This window comes from Sinocyclocheilus anshuiensis, unplaced genomic scaffold (assembly GCF_001515605.1).
Source record: "Sinocyclocheilus anshuiensis isolate Anshui unplaced genomic scaffold, SAMN03320099.WGS_v1.1 scaffold115, whole genome shotgun sequence".
Lineage (NCBI taxonomy): Eukaryota > Metazoa > Chordata > Actinopteri > Cypriniformes > Cyprinidae > Sinocyclocheilus > Sinocyclocheilus anshuiensis.
The window spans coordinates 981,852-1,008,745 of NW_015548219.1; the positions used below are offsets into that span (position 1 = coordinate 981,852).

Below are 26,894 nucleotides of genomic sequence, written 5' to 3' on the forward strand. Positions count from 1 at the left end.
AATATTCGCCTTTGAATAGTAGATAGCCTACTGATAAAATGTAACAACTTTTTTTATACAATATTTATGGTAAATTATTGGTAAAGTAATTGTGCGTTATCCTTTGACAATGCTGTCAGTAGATTTTGTGGCGCTTCTATGAATTGGCTATGCAATCATTTTAATCGGACAATGCTGAAAATCTCAAAATGGCAAACTATTAGCACATTTATCAGTGTAGTTTTTCCAAAGTCAAAACTGTTTTTAACTTGTCACAGCATTAACATGTTGAGACATGGCAATTCGTAACTATTTTATGTTTTGGTGAATTAGTGGTTAATTCGTATGAATTCGTACAATCTCATACATAGGCCTACGTTTTTGTATGATCTATTCGGTCTTATGGCGGTAATGTTTAGGGCGGGCCTTTTGCTAAAAATCATACATTTTTATACGATTTATATTTATACAAATTCGTACGAAATCACCGCCTCATAAAATAGGCCTAAGTAAGTTGTTTCTCCAAAACATTGTTAGCCAACAATCGTCTTAAGTTCCATCGTTACCAACAATCATTATTTCAAACAATTTCTTACAAAATTAAAATTTGAAAGCTGAGACTTTTTCATGTCAAAAGTAACCTGCTTTGTCTTGTCTGACGGCGTGTTGTCAGTTTCCTCTTTGCTCCGCGATGTATTTTTCACTGCTTGAGAATGTGTGGCGTGAGACTGGCATGGCTTGTCAGACATAGCAACAGTAACTAAGAGGGGCGGGTCTTTGTGAAGGGTCATCTCTCACGATTAATTTTGTTCTTTTAAACCGCATAGGCTACTAAATCTTTAATAGTTTCACACTACTTAATTATTAGCCTACGTTCCTAAGTGGAACTGTTACAAATCAAATGGTTACCCTATAAATGCTTTCCACAGCTTTGGAAAATCCCTTGATAACTTATTCTCTGGTGCTTTATATAACAAGATGTATTCTTTTCTATTTAAAGCAGACCGTGAATATCGCAACACCCACATATCGTGAAGAGTCCAAACGACTAGCTCCGACTCCCTGACCCATCCTGACTGGCATCCAAACCGAGCCAAAAACTAGTGAGAATAAAGAGGTGGAGTGATGAGAGACGAGAAATCTCTCCCTCCTGTAACAGGAAAGGAAGCTATTATACAAAAATCTTCTCCCAGCCAGGGCCACAATAAGACCCAACGGTAAGACATGCGGTGGATGGGGCAGTATTGTTCCCCGGCCCGCTCTCTCTATTATGGCTGTCAGCCGTTCTCTTTTAATGTGCCTGTTCTGAGGGAGATTAGAGCTGGGTGATGGGGGGGGCGTTTGGCCGGTTGTTCTGGGTTCTTTGAGAAGCTTCTGTGTGGTGATTGTGAGCGTTGGGCTATTCCATTAGTGTCAGGATGACTGGGTCCTCACTGGAACAGCCACACAGAGCTCGGCTTCTCTAGTCAGCAAGCAGGAAATTTCAATTGGACCGGCGGCCCTGTCACAAAGGATCAAACGGCGAGTCCGCTCTGGCGTTAATGCCGGGGAAGAATGCAATGACCCAGTGCTTGTCTCGAGGCAAGAGCGGAGGACTTCATCTGCATACCTCCAGTCTGTGATGGTATGCAGGGGCATAAAAACCTTGAACAATTGTAATTCTGGTTCATTTGGGTCTATTTTAGTTATATCTGTTTTTGCTTGTATATGAAACATTTCTATGTCTGAATCGTTCTGAAACACCGCCCTTTACAAACTGTTAACTATTTATTGAAAGTCTTTAGTTTCTAGAATCTAGTTTCTAGAACTCTAACTGTGTTTTTGATTCACTAAAATAATGATTTGTGAATCGGAGTATACTTTTAAGTTAAAACTGTTTAGTTACAATTAATGCCAAGTTCACACTGTACGATTTTCAAAGTCGTCGGATCACCACTGTTTTCACACTGCACAACTATCAGGGGTAGCATTCAGTTGCTGTTGTGTTCACATTGCACGATGGATCGGCGACAGGTTACACACTGCATGACTTTACAATAGTAAGAATCGCCGACAACTCTGTCTGGTCTGCAAACTACATTTCACAACCAAATGCACACGGGAAGTCATAATGAAATAACGCAAGGTCACGCGTGATTCTCGTCCGAGACTGGAAATGTTATTAAACGCAAGAAGTTCGCGATACAAATGGTCTGTGTGCTGATTTGCAGCGAAAGGGCAAAAAAGAAAAAAAAAAAGATAATGGAACCGAAGCCATGCTTGCTGATATTGTGGTCTATACAATATCAGCAACTGTCCTGCCCTGCCCTGTATCTTGCTCTCTCTCATTGGATGTAGGTCATCACCGATGTATTTTTCAGTCAGAACTCATTTTACACAGCCGACAGGTCCAGATATTTAGCATGCCAAATATTTCACGATTCTCTCAAGTTGCATCTTTGATAATTCACACTGCGTGATTGTCACTCACGTGAACGACTGCAGATTTGCCTCCAATTTCATCTGTCGAAATCGCATTTGTCAGCGAGAGAAAATCGGGGCTAAAATCATGCAGTGTGAACTCGGCTTAACAAAATAGACCAAAAAGAACTGTTCTAGTTGCACTGTATGTTTTTGATTCACTAAAAAGATCTGGCTCATTAGTCATTTGTTTCTGAGTCTGTTTACAGTGTTCACATTGTAGAACTGGTTCAGTCGAGTAATTTGTTTTAGAAGCGGACAACATTGTTTCCCTTGTATGTTTTTGATTCACCAAAAAGAACCAGCCCAAGAGTTATTTATTTGTAAATCGGACTACTCCAAATTGGTTTTAGATCACTTAAAAGAACCGGCTATTATTTTGAGCTATTTTGCTGTGACATTGAAACTTTAATACAAGTGGTATTTTTGAAACGGAGTATTTGTTCTCTTCCTACTTGTACACCTGTATTTTTATGTAGACCTCCAAAGTACGCAGCTAGTTGTCCATTTTGTTTGCAAGAAATCAAATTACACTCCTAAATGAATTCTGATATACAAGGTTCACTTAAATGTCTTTGACAAAAATCCATTAATAAATATGGTGTAAACATTTAATGTTCATGTCATTCTTTTAAGTGATAAATGTTTTTATCTGGGTCAAAGTCAAAGCTGAATTTGTCTTGTTCGTTTGGTGAAGCACCGGTGGGTAAACACACTTTTGAGAATGGAGAATATGAAATGTTTTGCTAGGCATGATTGAAGTTCTTCCTGTTGGGCAAGGCTCCATGGTTACAAGGCTGTTGACACTCAATAGCTCAATGTGTCTGTGAGCCGGGAATCTTCTCGCTGACAGCTGCTTGGCAAATACCACTATGTAGTGAGAAATGGGACGGAAAGAGTGGCAAAAAAAAAGGTGGTGAGAAAAAGAAGGTAGTTGTTGAAACTAGGATCAGTTTAGGTAAAAGGTTTGTACAAAGTGTAGCCATATGTACAGCACTTTTTGCAATTGCTTTGCCTTTTGGAATTCTTAAAAATGGAAATTCTGTAATTTACTCACCCTCATGTCGCGCCAAACATTTATTTGCTTGCTTGCTTTTTCTAGGAACACAAGATGTGAATTTTTGAAGATTATCCAGGCCATTCTTTTTAATAAAATGAGGGCTGAAACTTTCAGGCGTCAAAAAGGATGCAAAAGCACAATAAAAGTGGTTTATAAGGCTACGTTTACACGACAATGGTGTAGTCAAAAACTGAAAAGTTTTTCCCTTGCGTTTTTAAAAAGATTCATGTATACACGACAACGTTTTCAAAAATATTTGAGTTTACACATCTGCGAAAACGGCCAAAAACGCTGTATCACGTATGCCAGGCCAGTAGTTGGCGCTGTCACCTTGTTAGTAAACAGTACCTGTAGGGAGGTAACGATTATATTATGTATATGATGCTTCTCCGATGTTGATTGTAATATTGAAGTAAATCCACACTTTGCTGAAGAAGCGTTTGCAAACTCTTGAGTAGCAACAACAGTACCATATACGCCGCCATTGTTGTGTATGTTTGTTCGCGCTTGCCTTTAAAATCGACACGTACTGCGCATGTCTACATACCTAACACGTATGGTGTAGTCAAAAACTGAAAAGTTTTTCCCTTGCGTTTTTAAAAAGATTCATGTATACACGACAACGTTTTCAAAAATATTTGAGTTTACACATCTGCGAAAACGGCCAAAAACGCTGTATCACGTATGCCAGGCCAGTAGTTGGCGCTGTCACCTTGTTAGTAAACAGTACCTGTAGGGAGGTAACGATTATATTATGTATATGATGCTTCTCCGATGTTGATTGTAATATTGAAGTAAATCCACACTTTGCTGAAGAAGCGTTTGCAAACTCTTGAGTAGCAACAACAGTACCATATACGCCGCCATTGTTGTGTATGTTTGTTCGCGCTTGCCTTTAAAATCGACCCGTACTGCGCATGTCTACATACCGAACACGTACTACGCACATGCATGATGTCACCATTTTCAAAGATTCCCGTTTTGGGTGTTTACACGGCAACGATAATGGTGCCGTTTTCAAAAACTTGCATTTTAAAACCCGTTTTCATAAATATGCGTTTTCAGTCCCCAAAATGCCGTTGTCGTGTAAACGAACGGTCAAAACGCATAAGTTTCCCGCTTTTGGCTGAAAACGTTGACGTGTAAACGTCCCTTAAGACTCAAACGCTGGATTTAAATTAAATTTAATCTTCTGAAGTCATATGAGATGTTTGTGGGTGGAGCAGAATTTTTTGATGAAATCCAAGAGCTTTCTGACCCTGCATAGACCGCTATGAAACTGAAACTTTTTATGGCCCAGAAAGGTAGTAAGAACATCGTTAAAATAGTCCATGCAACATCAGTGGTTCAACCTTAATTTTATGAAGCTACGAGAATACTTTTTGTGCACAAAGAAAACAAAAATAATGACTTTATTCAACCATTTCTTCTCTTCCATGTCAGTTTGCGCTGCCAGTCCTTACTACCTTTCTGAGCCATAAAACGTTTCAGTTCCGTTGCTGTCTAAGCAGGATCAGAAAGCTCTTCGGAATTTCATCAAATTATCTTAATATGTTTTTCAACGGCCTTACGGGGTTGGAACGACATGGGAGTGAGTGATAAATAAATCAAGTTGAACCCGAATCAAATCAGTCTGACTCATGAACAAATCATTCTGATATGAACCGATTCATCCAAACATTTAAATTGAAAAGTACTTTTTCATGAATCAGACTTTATTACTTCTCTACTAGATCTAGAGTGGATTTCAAGCTTTTCAATTAATTGTCACTACTTTTATTATGCTGTTTTGTTATTTTGGACCTTGACATCCCCAGTCCTCCAATTTTAGTACAGTGCATTGAAAATAGTGGTAAGGAAATTCTTCAAAATGTACTACTGTAAAGCTTCTTTGACAATCTGTATTGTATAAAGTGCTATATATATATATATCAGCTAAAGACTTTGAATATGAAGAGCTCAATGTCTGAAGATTTGATATCCAGTTCCTCAAGGAGGAGAATGTCATAATGAGGATCCATTAGGAAAGCGAAATACCTACACATACAGACTTGACAAAGGGCTCTTTTACAAGACCCTCAAAGCTAGTAGAAGAATAATGGTTTGACTTTGAGGGGAACTTCTGCGCTTTACTATTGCCATTCTCCATCTTCCCCTTCCCTTCCACAGTCTACGCCTCCACAAGTCCTTTCAAATGCTAATTTATATAGGGGACAGGAATGAGGGGGGTAACGTCCAAGCTCAAACTCTTGTTGTAGATCCTTTCTCTGACTGGTAATCATTCAGAGGTCCTTTTTGGGACCGAGACAGTGACGGCAGAAGGCCAACCAGCTCTTTCCTGGCCTTTACAGGAAATGATCTGCATAGAAATGTAACCTTCAGAGACACCGGAGAAAGGAAAGGTTAGAAAGGTATAGCTGATGACTCAAAGCACACGCCTCGGCTTGGCTCTGCCTGGCTGCCCCCGTAGACCCTGAAGAGTACAGCTTGTTTTGTGACAGGTGCTATTCCCCACGGGAACCGGACCAAGGAGGCTGCATAGTCTGTAATGCAGTGTGGAAAGTGCTCATTAATGGTAAAGGATTTCTTAAACTGGAGCATGAATTCTTCCGAAGATTATTCATGCACCATAAGCAGTGTTAAATTTTAATTGTGTTGAACTTTTAGCGGATATCGAGTGTTTTGACATGAGGCCAGAGGGTTCACGTCCACGGCACAGGGAGGCTCTGAGGCAGCTTAGCTCTGGGATGGCTGCTGTTTTGTACAGTGCTGTCTGAAAATAGCACTTCGTGTTTTTAATCCCTTCCACTCGGCTGGACCTCTTCTGCCTGGCTCTAGCTAAAGGAAGGCTTTTAGACCATTTTAAGTGCATCTGAAGCCATGCATTTATAGATTCTTTGCAAAAAAGCATGCTCTGTTTTGACTTTGTTTATAGATTTTCACATCCTACCACAGGCTCATTGACTGTATTTCGTTTATATGCAGGTGGTGAGTTCAGTTGTTATTGCTTCTATTCCTCCAATATTAGACGATGTTGCCTCAGGGCAACAAACCCACTTTCTTTACTTTGCAATCATTAGATTGCTTAAAAAATAATAACAATGAAGGAAAAGACTTTGAATATTTTTTTTTCCTTTAGTTACACTACGCATTGGTGGCTATTTATTTATGTATTTTATACTGTGTGAAGGACATTTCATATTTGCTACTGAGTGAACTGCTAGTCTAAAGCAACATTGTCTGAAAGTGCAGCCACTAGATTATTTTGTTTAAAAAAAAGTCTATAGATGAAAATAGTTAATGTACTTTGTCACTGTATAGTTAACATTTAAAATTGTGTGTATTTCATTTATTAAATTACATACTATGGTATATAATATATAAAACATTTTACATAAATAAAAAACAATTACAATTTGAAAAAACAAAAAATGACTAGCAATTTTACTTCCAAAATTCCATTTAATTTAGATTTTTTTTCTTTTTAATTTATTTATTTTTAATAATGGATATGTCATGCAGGATAACTACTTTGTAGTAAGAATATGTACATTTTTAACTTTGTGATATACTGCATGCACTATGTGAGCAATCTCACTCTCAGGGGGAAAAGTGCAAAGCTGTCACTGGGGCGGTATCCTAAAGTACGAAAGCTAAAAGGTACATCTTCATACCTTGTTTTGACAGTTTGGAACCTTTTATTTTGAGAATATACTGCATGCATTGTGTTTTTCAATTCTGCTCCTGCAGGAGTGCTGCACATTTTCCATGTTTGGCTTCGAGAATCACTGACATAATACGATTAAAACCCAGATAATGTCCATCTGATGCCACAGAAACGTTTGAGAGACCTTACCTCGCCTCACACAATCTCTCCATCTCCTGATAACAATCTTGCGCAGCATGTTACTCTGATTGTGAATGAGACGCCTAACAAATTGCTGCCATTGGCTGTTTTGTTAATTAGGTTCAAATTGACAAAACTGGAGGAGATCACATTTAAAAATCAAGCATGCCAGCTGCATCTGGCTTGTCGACCTCATCAAAGTCAGATGAGAGACACCCATTTTCTCTACAATGAAACGGAGCATCTGATCATGCCAGAGAGGCTTGTGGCTTCAGGGCTCTGGGTAATTAAGCTAGCTAATAGTGTGTGACTAATTAGGATGATAGTTCATTCTTGCGAACTCTTTTCACAAAGCAAACAATGGTGCAGTGTCTGCGGCGAGCTCGTCTTTTCATGTTAGGTCTGCTTTTGTCTTTGCACTGGATTTGTCGCCGTCTCTTCAACAGCTTCCAGTACAGAACATCCTCGCTTGGCTTGCAAAAACACTCAACCCAAGATGTGGTCCGCTAGTTTTTGAGAGCCTGTTGGCAGGGAAAACATTACTAGCATTCAAATTTTCGACGTGGATTGTATATTAAACTTTGTTCTGAGCGGTTTACACTTTGTTTGTCATGTCCCTGCCAACTGATTGACAAAATGTTAATGTACCTTCACACGAGGCTGGCTGCAGTCTTCCCTCTCTCGTTCCCCATCATCCCGTCGAGAGAGGAGGTGACGGGGAGGTAATTGAAGCAGGAAGAGTTATTCTGCTAACCGCTGAAGTGTGGCGTGGACTTTCAGAGGCTGCCACAAGAGGCCATTATGTCATGACGTGTTTTTCTGCTGTCAGCTATCATGCTGACGGCTTCAAAAAATTAATGAAACTGAAGGGAAAAAGACCTCAGTCTCGCTGACCTTCGTATATAGGAAGTCAACAATGTTTTTTTCTCAGTGGGAAGCCTTGGGATTTTGCGATGTAGAGCTCATTAGCTGCATGTACTTCATTAGCTTGAGTTTTGCTTTTTGACTGCTGAATGAAATTTCAGCCTAACTTGTGCATTGAAAAAAAAAAAAAACTGTACAATCGACCCTTTACAAAGACCCGCTACCCTTTGTTACTGTTGCTATGTCCGCTCTCGCCAGGCATTCTCACGCAGTGAAAAATACATCGCGGAGTAAAGAGGAAACTGACAACACGCCAACAGACAAGACAGAGCAGGTTACTTTTGGTATCAAACTAAGTCTCAGCTTTCAAATATTGTCTTAAAAAAAAAAAAACATTCAAACAATAAATACCGTTTTGTGGCTCTTTAATGTGTTGTGACTGATTGCTGTAGTGTCTCAGTTCAAGCGACACATGAACCGATCATCTCTTCCTCTACTAGTTGTAGTACAAAATAAACATGAATGAACATCAGAAGGTATCTTGTTTCAACTGCGGAAAGACAACACACCATTTTTCAAGTTCAACACACACACACACGTATGTGTGTGTATGTATTCATTTATTTATCCATTATTTTGTAATTCTTAATAGAAATAATAATTCATAACTTTTTATTTACTTTTTGCATTTTATACTTTTTCATTTTAGTTTAGTTACAATTTGCTTTTCTTACTGATTTTAATTACTTGTATATTTTCTATATCTAATCTAAATCTATATTTTATTCCTATTTATTCATTTGTATTTAGTCAGTCACTGAATATGCTTGAAAATACATCAATACATTGCCATGCTTTTCCCATGCAAGGCCTTATGCAGGGCTGTACAGTGCTACATATATGTCGCACGTGCTACAAAAAAACTGGTCTGTGCGATGAATAAATTTACCACTGTAGCACGGGTGAGATACAATTTTGCATGTTCATAACACAGCCGCTTAATAGTGTGAAGTGATTTCGTTGTGCTTGTTTGTGTGTGTGAGATACAAAATAAACATGAATGAACATCAGAAGGTATCTTGTTTCAACTGCGGAAAGACAACACACCATTTTTCAAGTTCACCAACATTAATCTACTCTCCTGTCTGTTTTTTTTTTAGACAAAAATGGCAGATTTGGCATTATGATTGGTCAGATCACCTGTCAATCAAACTCCCTGCAATTAGAGGAAGTGGTTGAGAGGACATTGTTACCTTGTTAACCTATTTTTTCCCCTTTTTTAACTTATTTGTTGTCTTTTTAATTTTAGTTGTTTGATTTTTGATTCATTTTGTTTATTTATATTCACTTATTCTATTTTTATTTACTTGACTAATTTTATTTGCCTTTTTATTTATTTACATATTCTACATATATTTGTAGATATATTGAAATATATTTACATATATTATTAAAATAATACAATTTTATTCATTTATCAAATGTACCACTTTGTTTTTATTGGTATTCATTAATATTAATTAAGATTTACTTGTACATTCAATTTCTTGAATTTTACTGCTAAATACTGTACCTGAAAAATAAAATGTTGTAAATACTGCTAAATACTGTACCTGAAAAATGTTCTTATTTTCTAATAACAAAGATAAAATAATGACAAAGATTTTTATCTTTGCTAACTTTGCCTAAATGTCTGCCATTGTTTTTTATTTTATATTTTGTTAAGGTGTAAGAGGTGTTATGTTTCTGCACTCTTCCATTTTTAGCAAATTAAGAAAACTTTGTCTAAAACAATTTTTGTGATGGTTTGTATTTTTTGTGCTCTGTATGGAACATCAGTGCCTGTTTAAGTGATGAACTCCATTACTTGTGTTTGTTTCAGACATGATAACAGACGTTTTATACTTGTGCTACAACTTTTTGGCCTGTGCTACAAAACTTTCAACCTCTGTAGCACAAGTGCTATGTGAAAAAAAAGTTAACGTACAGCCCTGCCTTATGGGTAATTCTTCCAGTCTCCGCAACAACTGTTTGTTAAAGCAGTTTCTACTAGTAAAATTTTTATTTTATTTTATTTTTACTTTATTTTATTTCGAAGAATTCTATGTTAACATAGCCATACTTTTTGAATCAGTTTGGGTTAGCTGAAATGTCTTTGGCTTCTAAAATCATTAGGCACTTTTTTTTTTTTGTGCAATTTTTGTAATTAATGTAATAAAATATTACAATTTGTTATGCAGAAACAGAACATCTTGATAATGTTAACTCAACTTTTTTTTTAAATTTTCCTTTTTTTTTTATTTATTATTGTAAAGCAAAAGACTCCACCAAAAGTATTATTTAACCTTGATTAAGCTATTTTCGAACATTTCGTACATTGTAGACGGCACTAGTCATTATTTCTGTAGCTAATGATCAGTCAGGGATCGGGTATCGTCTGAAAATCCAGGCATCAGAGGAAGAGGGAAACTGAGCTGTGTGTTCAGACAGATTCAACACTGGAATGTCCTTTACTGCAGTTGAGTCATGCAGAAGCGCATCTCAGACAAAAGAACAAATGTGATGCATACTTTTATTAGCTGCGCGCCACAGGCCGTCTGCTAGTGCTTAATGATGGGAGCAGATGCTAATCAGCAGGAATGTCTCTGCGAGTGCAGGGATCAGTGATTCACTGATCAGTCACATAACACAGACTCAATGCTCTCCTCTCATTTGCCAATACGCCATCGATCTGTTTGTGACTGCAGCCTTTGAAAACCAATAAGAGGGTCAATGGAGGATGAGATCGCCTTCCAGCCATTCACATGATACACCTCATTAGACACGTTACATCATGCAGAAGCAGTCAGAGAGGGTTGGCCAGTGCGTACAGTATTTCATTGTACATCTTTGTTTTGTATTGTCATTTGTCATTCTTGTTTTAAAAATAAAAGTACTCAATAGAAAGAGGCTGCAGTCTCATATAAATAAATAAAACGAGGAGCAGTGCACAAGCATCCAGACATCAAACATGGGCAAGTCTCTTTACAGTCAGAGCTGAAAAAGACGGCTGAATAAAACGGTTCAACTATAAAGAAACGACATCTTTGAAGTAGTGAATGTACCGTGGCAGTCAATTTCAGATCTCTCTGAGTTTCTTTGTCTGTCTTGAAGGGACAAGTTCATCTCAAAATGAAAACTGTCATGCATTTATGCACACTCATGTCTTTCAAACCTGTTCCCTTTTTTTTTTTTCCTGTTTTTGAAAAAAGTCATACTGGTTTGGAATGACATAGGGGCCAGTAAATGATGGCAGTTTTCATTTTTGAATGAACAGTTCCTTTTGTTTAGTAATTTAGATATTCTGTAATACTGAGAATTATACTTTTGAATGTATTAACATTTATTATATTTATGAATATTAATATCAGTATCATTATATTATTGATATGCTATTTATAAATATAATTACATATTATTATTATTATTAAATGACAATTGTAATTATATTTAATGTTTTATATTATAGCAATAACAATAAAAGGAAACATTTAACTATGTTTATAAATATTATATTTATTGTTGTTGTGAGTTAGAATTGTGTATGCAGTCTGTTAGCAGGTCTGGTTTTGCTCTTGATATCACCTTACTGTCATGAAGTGACTGGTCTCCAGCAGACTGGATGCTGTGAGGTCAGGCTGAACTCCAGCCGTCTGCTATATGAAGCTGCAGAACATATGCTGTTTCAGGGTCGGTTTCGCCTCCTAGATTAAAATGATGCAAATCAGTCTGGGCAGGTTGGAGATCCTGATCTTGGATCAGCACCCCTGCAATGAGATTAATGTGTGATACGGATCCAGGCCCTCGAGGGAGGCCGTCCTGATAGCTGCATCAAGTTGGCTCGGGGTTCTGCAGATGAGTCATAATGCAGCAAACATCAGCATGGATCTCTTAATTCTTCCACTTGGCTCAGTCGAGGCAAAAATCACTCCAATCTCCTTAGGTCCGTTTGAATTACATTAGGGATTGCTGACTCAGTAGAATTTGGTTTCAGATCTGTCCCACTCCTTTGGTCGGGGAGCCTTAATTTATAATTTACAAATTACTAATTAGATTGGTAATGGACTACAGATTTTGATCTTGAACAACGGGGCTACCCAGGTGGCCACCATTGGAGTTGCTGTGGAGGTTTGAAAGTCTCTTATGCTCAAAAAAGTAATTATTTCAGACTTTTGACTGGTTTTGTATATTTTTCTATTGGTAAGATTTCTTGAGCATCTTTTTTTTCTGTCTCCCATATTGATTTTGAAGTGCTCTGGGGCAGGAACAGGCGTTGTGATGCCCTGAAAGCAGGCATGAAAGCTTCATTGTTTTTGTGTGTAAATTGCGTCTTTAAAAATGCATGAATGAGTGCAGATATTGGCAAATCTGCCTGCCGATCCTGCGGGATTCACGGTGAAAGCCCTTGGAGGGTCGTCCCGTCAAGCAGATGCTCATTTCCTGCATGTCTCCCTGATGACATTATTTCAGTGTGACAGCAGAGAGGTGTGAAGGCCACAGCGGGCCCCCAGGCCCCTCAAACCAGACACTTCACAATTACACCACCTGCACAGGCATGACAGGCTCAAAGCACCTGCTGTCTCCACACCACAGCACTATTATGACTCTGTCCTATAATTACAGCACAATCCACAAGGACAGAAATGTCTGCATTGCATATTTGGGATTTAGAGTGGTGCAATGTAAAAGTTGGAATTCAGTGTGTGTATAAGAAATAAAAAATATGTAAACTGTAGATATAGGAAGTTTGAATATGGAAAGTCCACAAAAACATGCAACTGTATATGCAGGTTTGTGTGATGGCTATTTATTTATTTATTTATTTATTTGTTTGTTTGCAGCATGTTGTTGTTGTTATTATGATTATTATTTATTACTGTTGCTACTGTTCTTTTTCTTGTTTGATTATATTAGTTGTATTTTTAAGCATTATTATTATTATTTATTAACTACTACTGTTTTCATGTTGTTTGTGATTATTTATTTTAGATATTTATATTTTAAGCCTTATTATTACTATATTATTATCGTCATCATCATCATCATCAATAGTTATTTATTTATTTGTATTTATTTTAGTTATTGATATTAAGCCTTATTATTACTATCATCATCATCATCATCATCAATATGTATTTATATTTATTTTAAGCCATTATTATTATTATTAAACCAGTGCATTTTTTAGTATGAATGTATATATATTTATTTACTTACTAACTACTACTGCTGTTTTATCTTTTGTTGTTTGATTTTATTTATTTATTTTAAGCATTATTATTATTATTATAGAATATACCAGCTATATAGCAGTAGCAGCTTTGACATGTTCACAATGCATTTTGGTGGAACATAGACCAGTGACAGACTTGTTGAATGATCTGGAAATAAGCAACAGGTTGACTTCTAAAGGCACTTTTTGTGAAGTAGCTTTGAATAAAAGGATTTCAAAAAAGAAACATCATCCATAATTTAAGACAATAAGGCTTTGTCTTTTTTTTCTCTTTTGTTCTCTTTGTCACTGCAGCAGGCTCATCTGCCTCTCACCACGTCGTCTTTTCATGCTGAGTCTAAGTGTGCTTCATGAGCCACCAAAATAGCTTTGCTTCATATGTCATCATCAATATGTATTTATATTTATTTTAAGCCATTATTATTATTATTAAACCAGTGCATTTTTTATTATGAATGTATATATATTTATTTACTTACTAACTACTACTGCTGTTTTATCTTTTGTTGTTGTTGGTTTGTTGTTTGATTTTATTTATTTATTTTAAGCATTATTATTATTATTATAGAATATACCAGCTATATAGCAGTAGCAGCTTTGACATGTTCACAATGCATTTTGGTGGAACATAGACCAGTGACAGACTTGTTGAATGATCTGGAAATAAGCAACAGGTTGACTTCTAAAGGCACTTTTTGTGAAGTAGCTTTGAATAAAAGGATTTCAAAAAAGAAACATCATCCATAATTTAAGACAATAAGGCTTTGTCTTTTTTTTCTCTTTTGTTCTCTTTGTCACTGCAGCAGGCTCATCTGCCTCTCACCACGTCGTCTTTTCATGCTGAGTCTAAGTGTGCTTCATGAGCCACCAAAATAGCTTTGCTTCATATGGCGTGAGGGTTTGAAACCCTCTGCTCATGTCCATGCTCATCTGCTGGCAACCTGGCTTACATAACTCTCCCTCACACTCCCAAGACAATGGGAAAGAAGGAGCAAACAATGTAAGAAAACAAACTCCTGTCCTACTTTAAAAGAGCAGCGAGGCAATGTGAACGCAGCTCCCTCTCGTCCCCTCGTCTCTGCAGCCCAATTTGCATATTCGTTCTAAATAATGTGCAAGATTAGAATCAGCGCATCCCAATTGAGAGGATGTTGAATACAATATGCCAGGCAAGATGGTGCAGTTATTTCCAGTGGGTTCTTGAAATTATATTATATTATATTATGGTGTATTCATGTCTTGGCTTTCTTCTTTATTCATAGCAGAGAGTTTGCTTTGCCCGTCGGCAGACACCGCTGACATCAGGGGCCAGTAATGTTTGGAGCACCTGTGCCGGAGGGCCCTGTATTTACCGACACTGACGGCTCAGACTATGGAATGTTGTGTAAACACGGGAAAGAATCCGGGGGATCCCTTAAACCTGAGGGTTAAGACTGTCCTCAGGCTGCCAACACCTCAGCTCTCAGCATGTTTGAGCTTGAAAATATGCAAGGCAGTGATTTTTTTTTTTCTTTCTTTTTCTACTTTGCCCTTTATGTGTTTGAGTCTTATAAATCCAGAAACTTCTATCATTGTGGTTGGTTTTCACACTCACTAGATTTCCATCAAGTTGCATAATTCTTGCCATGCATTACAGATTTTTTATTTTAATTAATTAATTAATTTGTTTATTTGTTTGTTTAGCTGTGTCTTTGCCAAATCCTTTCAAACGTCAAAACGCATCTAAACAGTTCAAAAGCCCAAAAACCTGTTAACCAGCTGATGCCAGCCAAGACTTAACAAAAAATAATTTCAGAATTGTTTAACTGCACTAAAGCATTACATATTGACAGCTATTGTTTTTTTTATCTTAAAGTAAAAATAATTGAAATGTACTGTCTTGCTGTATTACAGCTATTTTATTTGTTTTATTTTTATGTAATATTTATTTTCACATTTTGGTGTTGATTTTGAGGAGAATCTGTGAATTTATTTATTTTTTAATAATAATAATAATAATAAACACTGCAATAAAATAAAAAAGTAAAAAAAAATAAATAAATAAATAAAGTAAAATAGAAAAAAAACAAATGTCCCATTGTTATACACTCTTAAAAATAAAGGTCCTTCACGATGCCACAGAAGTTCTTTTATGGCATCGCTGTGAAGAACCTTTTAAGCACCTTTATTTTTAAGAGTGTACTGAAATATTATATTTCCCAATAGAATTTCCCTGTTAGTGTAATAGCAGTCTGAACAAATAATTTTGAACAATATTGTTAATTTGTGAGCTCTGAGAATGCACTGCAGCATGAACAATTTGTGTGGTTTATAACTGGCATCAGAGAATAATATATACATTTACCATTGCACACTTGCTTGGGGTCCAATTTCGAAAACCTCCAAAAAACATGAGATTGAAATGAACACCTAGTTTTCCCAAAGACAGGGATTTACATTGTTGGCGTCCAGAGGAACGGTCCTGACAGTGTTTACCCATAGCTCCATTTTTGTACAAGCGCAAGCATGTTTTATGTTTGGTTTTCTCATTTGACTCTAAAGTCCGCGTTTGTTTACAGAACACTGACCCGCAGAGTATCCTGTTTTCAGCATTTTTTGCTGTCAGCCTTGACCTGAAACCATTTTGAGTCTTTCTCCACCCCGTTCAGCTTATAAAACTGACAGCAAAACTCACATAAAAATGCCTTTTTTGAAATTGGCATTTACATTCTCACAGACTGTGCTTACAATGTGCTTGTGCCAACTAATTGTTAAAAACCTTTGAATAAAGCTGGATTTGTTGCCTTAAGAAGTAAGTGAACAGCCCTGTCTAGTCATAAACAATGAAAGGAGAGACACACACTTCTAAACATCTTTCAGAAAGTCAGTTCAAAGACTAATTCATGACCTCTGCTTCCCCCCCAGGGGTGTTTGTGCAATTCATTTTGTGTGTGTGTGTGTGTGTGTGTGTGTGTGTGTGTGTGTGTGTGTGTAAGCCACATACCACAGAGCTTCACGCTGTGTTCAGGCTCTTAAAAGCAGGATAGCGCAGGCTGCTGTCGATGGCATCGCTGGGGAAATTAGTGGCTGATGTCGTTGGCTTATTCTGTCACTGACGTATTGGGGCTAATGGAACATATTGATCTGGCATGACCGCTTTAATTAAATGTAAATGGGTGATGAGCTAGTGGTGTCCATCACAGTGAGGGTGAATCCAGTGAAGAGAGTATGAATGCTGCTTTGTACCCGTTTTATCTCTGAGCTCTCATACTGTATGCGTAAATGAGCTGGGCCACTGCCAGCGCTTCTGTGTGGGTGGCTGTAATTATAATTGATATTATATAATTAAAGTTGTCTTGTGGATGGGAAATTCTTGCAACATGCTGTTGTCTCTTTCTCTCTCATTTTATAACGCCCAAGAGAGTAAAAATACTGGGCCGGACATATTCAATATATTTTTGCATTGTTGTGGCTGGCATTATAAAATTACTTTGCCAACCTAATGGGAAACTAATGTTGAAATGCTGTAATTTAATATAAACACTAAAATTTTACTACAAGTTTTTTTTATTTTTTTTTTTTATATCCTGCATTTATTTGATAAATACAATACAAACTAATTTTGTGAAATAAAAAAAAAATGATTTAAAATAAATGTAAAAAGTATTTTTTAATATATTGTAATGCAATTTATTCCATTGTTTTTTAATAATAATAATAATAGTTGTTGTTGTTTATTATTACTATTATTATTATCTTTTTATAAACAATTATTTTAGCAGATTGAACAGAATCGTTCATTTAAGCAAATGCTCTTAATCATATTATCACAAACTGATTTAACCCAACAATATTCAAAAGTATTAATGCCTCCAAACTGGAAATGTACCTTTATGTTCCCTAAATGTTTGCTGAATGTATCTGTAATCTGATGGTTTTGCGCTCTTAGCAGACAGTAACTGACCACTCAAACTTTGGTCGGCACAAACCATGTTTATCCTTGTATAGTTTAGGTCTTATTTTATTTAACCTGCCATAGTTTTGTTGATGGTTTTTGTGGATGAGGCAATGTCTCGCAACCTCTGCATGTTAAGTAAGATCTGCCTACTGAAAATATATATTAAGTATTATTATTTATTCTTGTCACCACAGATGAAAAAAAATGAAGGCTGAAATAATGTAAATGACAAAACTAATGATGAAATCTACATAGCAGATGCTTCATTAAATGTGCAAATTAAAAAAATTATATATATATTTTTTTGTTGCAGAACATGCCCAGTGTGAAAATCAATGCAGGCTTCTGAAGTTAGTGAGATTTGCGCTGAAGATTTCAAATTGGCAAAAGAGACCTGTTCAAATATACATGAGCGAAATGCTTTACAGCCTCAATTATGCACCAGTTCAGAGAGAACCGAGGCAAAACACATTTCTGCATTTCAATTAGCAAACTCTCTCTGCATGAGGTTGCCAATGCTGATCTGCCAAACAACTGCATTCAAAGACCAAACATCTTCCATACACAAGGGGAGGCTAAACGTGCAAATGAGTTTGAAATTCGTTCGTTATAGTGCACATGTGGTTCAGACTGCTATAAATGCTATTCTTTTTATATTCCTCAATGAATCATGAAACAAATCGCAGTCAAACTTTCCACAAAAATATTAAGCAGCACAAATTATTTCAGCATGAATAAGAAATGTTTCAAATCAGCATATTAGAATGATTTCTGAAGGATCATGTGGAACTGAAGACTGCTGAAAATTCAGCTTTGCATCACAGGAATAAATTACGTTTTAAAATAAATCCAATTTGAAAACTGATATTTAATGTATTTTTTAACAAGTCACAGGTGTTTGGTGACGAGTTTTTGGCTCAAGGTCTGCATTTAAAGTCACACCAGAGGTGTTCAACTGGGATTAGGACTTGGCTTTCTGCAGACCAGTCAAGTTCTTCCACACTGACCGAATTAATCATTTCTTTTTTAACCTTGCCTTATCCATTGTCATGTTAGAATAGAAAAGGGTCCTGTCCAAACTGTTGCTATAAAATTAGATGCACACAATCCCTTAGAATATCATTATATGCTTGCTTAAACATTAAGGTTTGTACTCATGGAAATGACTAAAGTAGTCAAACTTGTTTATCAGAAGGGGGTGTCCTAATACTTTTGCCAATATAGAGAGAGAGTGTGTGTGTGTGTGTGTGTGTGTGTGTGTGTGTTGAAATTTAACCTGGACTTCCCTGGACTGACTGGCTTCTTAAAATGTTCATGTCGTATTATATTCCTGAACCTTGTGAAGGTCTTTTTCTTTGGTGTGTAAGTAGCAGCCAGTGGCTGTTATTTGAGCCCAGTCCTCAGGGCTAGCAGATGGCCTGAAAGGCAAAATGAGTGGCAGGAGAGACTAGGCTCAACATTCTTGCCTGGCAGTGGATTTACCTTCCATTCACCCAGGGTGCTCTGTCTCCTAGCGCCTGTGCCCTTGTCTGTCTGTCTTTGGGGGCCTCCTCACCCCTCCCACAATCCACTGGGCTGTCAGCCACAGTACCAGATTAGAAGCTTGAAAGGAAATCACAGAGAGTCTTGTCATGATCTCCTATATAAGAGGACAAAATTATTAAATGTTGGATATTTCATGTATGTGCCACTGCCACAGTAAGTGGTCAGTTTTTGATGAATCCAAATTGAAATATTCACACTGCTCCATCTCATTCCAAACCGAGCAGTAAACACTCTTGCTGCAGTGCACCAATGTATCCGTCAGATGTGCTAATAGCTTCTCACAGGCTTAAGAGTAAACATGAACTCTGATAAAAACGTTGCAAAGAGGTGCCTCAAGGAATCATTATGAAATGCCAGCCTCCGTTTCCAGACGACTGCACAATTTCCTGGACTGGGTGCCCTCTCCTATTTTAGGGAATAAAGCGGATGTTTAAAAAACAGCCATAATAAATCTGCGCCTCTGGCATTGCCCTTGGCATAGCCGTCCTATAAAAGAGGCTCAATGCATGCTTACCAATAATCATATTTGATTTTTTTTTTTTCACACAGCTTCATTTTGATCAGAACAAATGACATGTGTAGGGTCAACGGTATTATAAATTGCACTTTTTTTAAATGGAGATATTGTCAAATGACTATTTTGGTTTGCGTCAAAAAAAGAAAAATCAGTTTTCAACTTATTGGCTACATATTTTTTCAAGTGTGCTCGCTATTAACATAAAATTGTTGATCAACATCCAGTATCCATGAATTTTCTTTCATCTGTTCCTATGTCCTTAAGAAACAAAATCCTAACTAAAATATTATTTCAATATGAACAAATTCCCCAATGCAACCACCAATCTAACACATAAATTCTATCTGTAGGAGCAGGAAACCTCATGCAATGGGATAACATTTCTAATTTAAGAGGCATTTAAAAAAATCCATGTGGATTTAGCTTGAGCATTATACGATTTGGCTAATAGCATAAAGCTTGTTCCTGTTACGTCAAAAAACCTTGGATGTTTTGTGGAGGAGTTTTCAGAGAGGAGTCCAGGCACTTTTTTTTAAACCTCCAGGGTGCTTATGAAACCAGTCTGCAAGCATCAAAAATCATTTATTCAAACCCTTCAACTGACTGAATGAGCAACAAACACATCTACCGGTATTAGGCACCAGGAATTCAGTTCACAAGGATGCCTGTGGGATCTGCTGCATAATCCCAGAAAGTCCCCTTCAAATGGAAATGTTTAGCAGCGAGTCATTTACTACAGAAGATAAACTCCCCCCAAAACACAATTCAAATTCATATCCCTTTTCAAGAGCTTTAAGACTGTAAGTGAGTAAGAAAACCAACCTTTAACAATAATGGTTGAAACGATACTAATTACGCTCAATCAATTAGGGATAAAAAATGACTTGTTCTTCCTTTTCTTTAAAGGGTTCGATTACCCAAAAATGAAAATTGTCATTAAATACTCACCCTCATGTGGTTCCAAACCCGTAAGACCTTTGTTCATCTTTGGATCGCGAAGACATTTTTGATGAAATTTGAGAGCTTTTTGACCCTGCAACTGCCACGTTCAAGACCCAGAAAGGTAGTAAGGACATTGTTAAAGTCCATGTGACATCAGTGGTTCAACTATAATTTTATGAAGCTACGAGAATACTTTTTGTGTGCAAAGAAAATAAAAATAATGACTTTATTCAACTATTTCTTCTTACTTGTGTCAGTCTTCACCGCGCATTCAGAACAGTACCACAATGCATATGTGTGCATTCTTCTGCTTGTAAACAAGCTGCAGCGCATCTGGGTTCTACATCAGAATGCCGGCTCCTGCTTCAGCAGCACCACACGCATGCGTCGTGACAGGGAAGAGAAGAAATCGTTGAATTAAGTCATTATTTTTTTTCTTTTCTTGTAGCTTCATAAAATTACGGTTGACCATTGATGTCACATGGACTATTTTAATGATGTTCGTACTACCTTTCTGGGCCTTGAACGTGTCAGTTGCGTTGCTGTCTATGCAGGGTCAGAAAGCTCGGATTTCATAAAAAATATCTTAATTTGTGTTCTGAAGATGAACGAATGTCTTATGGGTTAACAGGCAAAAATGGATGTTACGGTTAGGCATTTAAAATGGGGACTAGGTAAATGGATATAGAAGCAGAAATATGTGAGCATATTTTATCAAAGCACATTTAATTTTTGTTGTTAAAATGTGTATTATTTAAACTATAAAGCGGTTTAAAATTTTAGTTTTTTTTTTTTTTAGGGCTTTGCAAATTTAAACGAAGTTATTTACACTAAAATCATGTTAACATGCATATTTACGTCTTGTGACTGTACTATAGAAGCAGTGAGAATTTTAGTGTTTACAAAATGGCCCCATTGTAAATACCTCACTGGAACCCAGATTTGTTTTGCATTTTCTTTTACAGAAAGAGGAAATAGTTGAAATTCAAAAACATTATGCCACAAAGGCTGTCGACAGAGCTTAACTTGTATTAAACCCAGAAAATTCCTTTTTAAGATTATCCAGCATTCAATTACAAAGGAAAATGGTAACCAACATCAACACCCTCATCATCCATAAGGTACTCATCATGTGCAATTTTTCCATTACTGCTTTGTTTAGTCACAAACACATAAATTAAATGCATTTATCAAATGTTTCAACCTTCAAGAAATCTTAAAACGAGAGGAAGTCCTTGATAATACATTGTGCTGTAGAATCTATACAAGTTCCAGGTTAAAATCCATTTCACAGAAGTACCATTTTACATTTTACATCCTGCTTGAGTAAACTTGAACTTTCCCATGGGGATGTTCTGCATTTCTATAGATATTTCAGATGTTTTGTTTTAAATGCAGTGTCCGTAAGGCGTTTTGGACTTAACATGAACATGCTGTACTGCCAATCAAAGTGAAGAAGATATTTTCACGAAGTCATGCTTTAGTTGTCATTTATCATAGTTCACTGGAATGTTCTTGACCTCGATGGATTGCAAAAGATTTTCCAAAGAGTAGGTATTGGCGTAAGACTGTATTGTGTCCTTGTGCCTCTGATTTGGCAATGAACAAGCATGGCATGAGTTAGCGTTGTGATGTAGGGAGAAGGCCTTTGTGGCCTCTCTTCTGGAGATTTTTCAGCTCTTCTCTGTGGCTCCTCTCAGCAGTGGATAGATGGTTTGTTTTCGAGAGTGGCCGTGACCGACCGCAGCCACACCACACCCACCCAGCAGAGGAGCTTCAGGCCAGACAATGACAATCCAGCCCTGCTGTCGTCCATTCAGTGTGGCTAGAAGACCAGGGCACCTGCAATGAGAGACGGCACAGTATAAAACCAGATTTCAGAGCTCAAAGTCAAACGCTGTAATTTGAATCCAGCCAATGCACTCCAACTTCATGCAAATGTAAGAGGCCATTTAAATTGACTGGGAGAAATGTCAGGGATGAAAGAATGGCACATTTCTGGTGCCTCTCTACCTTACCATCACCATATTGGGCTTAGTCAGTCCAAGCAAAAAAGTTTGAGTAATGGAAACTAAAGCATAGTTTGAGTCACAAACAATGCATGTGTGAAGAATGTAGTCTGATTCACTAATTTCTCTGAGTGGTTCTTTTTAGTAAATCAAAAAAATACAGCGTAACCAAAGTAAACTGATTCTTTAGATGACACCTATGAACTGTATGGGTGTCGAAATTAATCGTATCTACGATGCATCGCGATGCAGATGAGGATGATTCTGTATCGGTTCAGTAATGGACCATTACCGATTATAACATACTGACGCTTTTCTGATGTCATTTGTCACATACGTGCTTTGTCACGGTAGCATACAATGGCAGAGGGAGGCAAGACGCGAGTGAGAGCAATTAAAAATGCTCCAACTACTTTAAAAGCCGACATCTGGGCACATTTTGGCTTTTATGAACAACCTGGTAAGCACGACCTGGAGAAGACACATGCTGTGTGTAAATCATGTCACACACAAATAAAATATGCAGGGGGTAATACCACTACCTTGAGAAACCACATCAGCCGTTTTCACTCTGAGCTGTTAAAGGGTTAGTTCACCCAAAAATGAAAATTAGCCCATAAATTACTCACCCTCAAGTCATCCTAGGTGTATATTAGGGCTGTGCGATTTGGGGGAAAATATCAAATTGCGATTTTTTTGACAGATATTGCGATTTGATTTGCGATTTTAAATTTGCAAAGTCAAGCTTCAGCTCAGTATGGTCAATAATGTGCAGCACAGTATGGGTATCATTACCCTGCTGAAAAAAAAACAATAGAAACTATCACAGAAATTCTTATAGTTTCCATTAAACCATTACAAAATTCCTTTTTGTTTTGGGCATTATTCCATGGGCGCATTTTAATCAAGTGCTTTTGGACTGATGCATGCAACACCCGGTGAGTGCCATGAAACATTTTTAATATAAAAGACAATATAACTTTTTAATATAACTCGGACTGGATTCGTCTGAAAGAAGAAAGTCATATACACCTAGGATGACTTGAGGGTGAGTAATTTATGGGCTAATTTTCATTTTTGGGTGAACTAACCCTTTAATGCCTGTCAGTGCCAAGGTGGCCCCAGCTCAGCCAAAAATAGATCAAGTGATATCAACATTGCCGCCCAACTCGGAGAAAGGGCAGAGAATTACCAGAGCAGTGGCAGCTTTATTGCAAAGGATATACGCCCCTTTCCTGTGGTGGAAAACCCCGGGTTTCTCCACCTGTTGAATACACTGGAGCCCCCACACGCAGCCACTTTTCAGAAAAGATTATGCCGGAACTCTACCACGAAACCAAAGCCCAAATAATGGCATCAATGAGCCAAGCTCATCGAGTTGCAATAACATGTGATTCCTGGACTTCGGTCGAGACAGAGTCATATGTGACAATAACGGCACATTACATTAGCGAGGACTGTAAGATTTTGTCACATGTGCTGCAAACGAGAGTCGTTTATGAGTCTCACACGGGTGCTCATCTGGCAGAGCTACTGTCTCATGTCGTGGAGGAATGGCAGCTATCGGATAAAGATTGTGCTTGTGACAGATAATGCATCGAACATGATCGCTGCAGCTCAATTCGTAACATTCCCTCATGTAAAATGCTTTGCACATATGCTGAATCTCGCATCCCAGCGTGCTTAAAGTGGCCGCCCTCTCCAGGCTTTTGGGCAGAATCCGACAAATATCAACATTCTTCCATCGCAGCACCACAGCGAGCCACTGTCTGAAAGTGAAACGGCAATGTCTTGGCCTGAGAAATCATAAGCTGGTAACTGATGTTGCAACAAGGTGGAACAGCGCATACGACATGGTCGAGATGTTCTTGGAACAACAACCTGCAATTTGTGCCACCTTGCTGTCACCAGAAGTCAGAAAAGGAGAGACAGATTTGTGCACTCCTACTGAAACAGATGTGACAAATGCAAAGGATGCTGTGAGGGCATTAAAACCAATGAAGGATGCAACAACACTGATGTCAGAAGAGCGCAATCTGACAGTGTCTCTCGTTGCTCCTCTAAATGCGCAACTCCTCCAGAATATGTCAGACACCATCGGAGACTCACATGATCCATGCGATGAAGAATGCAATCAGAACAGATCTCCTGAAGAGGTACAACAGTGAGTCAGAGAAGAGGATTCTTCATACAGCCTCTGCCCTGGATCCCCGATTTAAGGGAATGCCTTTTCTCACAGAAGAGGAGAGATTGGAGGTATACAGAGCACTGGCAGAGGAGGCTGCATCCTTGGAGGTAATTCTATCATGTTTCTTGTACAATATATAAAATTAAAACAAACTTAAACAATCATAATATTAATAGTAGCTAAAATGATTTAAAATGTTAAGTAATTATATTTTTTATTAAAACTGAAAAACGGTTATAATCCTAATATATGAGCTGTTGTATTGACTGAGTGCACGGTCACTGTCTACTAGTTTAATTGTATTTTCAATTATGTCGTTCAAACACAGAATGAGTGTACACCTAGAAGGACAGGTGTGGATGAAGCACCTGAGGGAACAGGAACTCCAGGAGAAGAAACATCCATGGAGGACAGCCCCTCTGCTGCTCCCAAACGAAAGGCCTCAACGCTGCTTGTGAGACTGCTGGGGTCTTTCACTGACACTGAAGGTACAGTAGAACCCAAGACCCCCTATGTCATTGCTAAGGAGGAAATGGAGGCATACTGTAAAGCTCCATCTCTGCCTCTCACCGAGGGCCCTTTGAACTGGTGGCATGTCTATGAGGTCACGTTTCCTCTCCTCTCTCGGCTGTCAAAGTAATACTTGTGTATCCCAGGCACATCTCAGCAGGAGATGTGGTCACTGCTAAAAGAAGCACTCTTAAACCAGAGCATGTGGACCAGTTAGTGTTCTTAAAGAAAAACCTATAAATTCCCAAATGCTGAGTAGTGAATAATGCTGAGCAGTTTGTGATGTTTCAGGAAGTTCCCTGTTTCCAGTGGTGTTATTTTATATTTATTTGCTTTTATTTTGTGTATTAAAACACTGCTGAAGTGCAAATTTATTTTTTTGAAGATTGACTGACTATATTCACAAGTAGGTGTGGCCTTTTGTTTATTTTGGTGTATAATTTAATTTAATGTTTATACATTTTTTTATATATTTAAATGTTTTACAAGAAAGTACACTGCACTATATAAGTACTAAAGTACACTCCTTGCATTATGCACTTTTAGTATTTACTTTTGTGTATTTGTTCTAAATGCTCCTGTTGTCTTCTGTGTCCAAACTTGAGTTTTGTTTGTTTGATACATTCAAGAAGCGTGTTTTCTTTGAGCAGGTAAAATTAAAGGTTCAGTTCATATATCTGACTGCTTGCATTTATTGACAAAATTGTATACATGTGAAGTAAAACTGAAAATTGAGGATGCAGTGCATTGTGATATCGAATTGAACCGAATCGATGACATGGTAATCGCAATCGAACCAAACCGTGAGACCAGTGTAGGTTCACACCCCTAATGAACTGGGTCTTATACTGAATATGGACATAAGCTGTTATAACTGAAATATATTTAAATGAATCAATCAGACTGGAATAAAATCAAGATCTTGTGATTAAGAATCAAATCTGTATCGATACCCAGCCATTTGTATTAGCTGCTGTATTGCAATAAGAACAAATGTGTGATTGTTCTGAATGCACCAAAAACTGTTTTAAAATCAAACAGAGAAAATTAGACCAATTATAAAACCAGAACTGACTTGGATGAAGTAGCGGAATCAATTCCGAGCATCTTTTAACCTCGTCTGTTGTTGTGTCCGTGGAGAGCGGATGGGATTTGTAATCTCAAAGCACTTAAAATGAGCCTTCCCCCTAACGCCCTCTCAACATCCCAATGCTTACAGAGGATTTAAAATCAATCGCTTACATCAGCTTCACATCCCACCAGTGAAACTTGCCTCTAATTCAATTCTCATCACCTCCACCACATTGTAATTTAATGCTAATGCCTCCCCCTTAAAGGGCGTAAGTGTGTTAAGCCACAACAATGAAATCATTTCAGCGTCTACATCGACAAGGCCATTGACGTATCCATCAAAACTGACTGCCGCTTTTTATAAACCAAAAACGAAGTAAATATTTTGCAGATCCCAGCCGTGGGTTTCACCTTAAATGCGTCCATCTGCTTTATGATTCATTAAGTGTGAGATTCTAATCTGGCAGAATAGCTGCCACATGCACTTGAAGGGAACACAGAGATGACATTGGTTTTAAAATACTTTTCACATATAGAGGATAAAACTGTCTGCTGAATTTCATAGAAATGATATGCTTATGATGTGTTGGCTTAGGTGAAAAGCTCAAGGTAAACCCCTGAATGGAGGGAATAATTGAGTAGTGAGAAAGTATTGAGAAATATTGTACATTAAGATACATTAAAAGTCTAAAC

At 37.5% G+C, this 26,894-nt stretch overlaps 3 protein-coding genes across 7 annotated transcripts in view; 2 read left to right on the forward strand and 1 right to left on the reverse strand.

The window, feature by feature from the left end:
- LOC107654140 (cytosolic carboxypeptidase 4-like) overlaps nucleotides 1-26,894 on the forward strand; it is a 227,408-nt gene that overhangs the window by 4,404 nt on the left and 196,110 nt on the right. The window lies entirely within an intron of this gene.
- The window catches only part of LOC107654141 (kelch-like protein 25), a 46,816-nt gene that overhangs the window by 2,452 nt on the left and 17,470 nt on the right, over nucleotides 1-26,894 (reverse strand). For 4 of the 5 annotated variants that reach the window (XM_016441087.1, XM_016441086.1, XM_016441088.1 and 1 more), the window contains exon 3: nucleotides 21,195-22,265. The exons of the other annotated variant lie outside the window; for it this stretch is intronic. The gene's annotated coding sequence lies outside the window, so the exon portion shown is untranslated. Of the gene's footprint in view, nucleotides 1-21,194; nucleotides 22,266-26,894 lie in introns of those variants that run through there. 5 annotated transcript variants of the gene reach the window in all.
- On the forward strand, nucleotides 24,229-25,488 carry LOC107654143 (zinc finger BED domain-containing protein 1-like). The gene is made up of 2 exons (XM_016441089.1): nucleotides 24,229-24,727; nucleotides 24,949-25,488. The coding sequence occupies exons 1-2, from the start codon at nucleotides 24,497-24,499 to the stop codon at nucleotides 25,258-25,260; spliced, it is 543 nt and encodes a 180-aa protein (XP_016296575.1). The 5' UTR covers nucleotides 24,229-24,496; the 3' UTR covers nucleotides 25,261-25,488.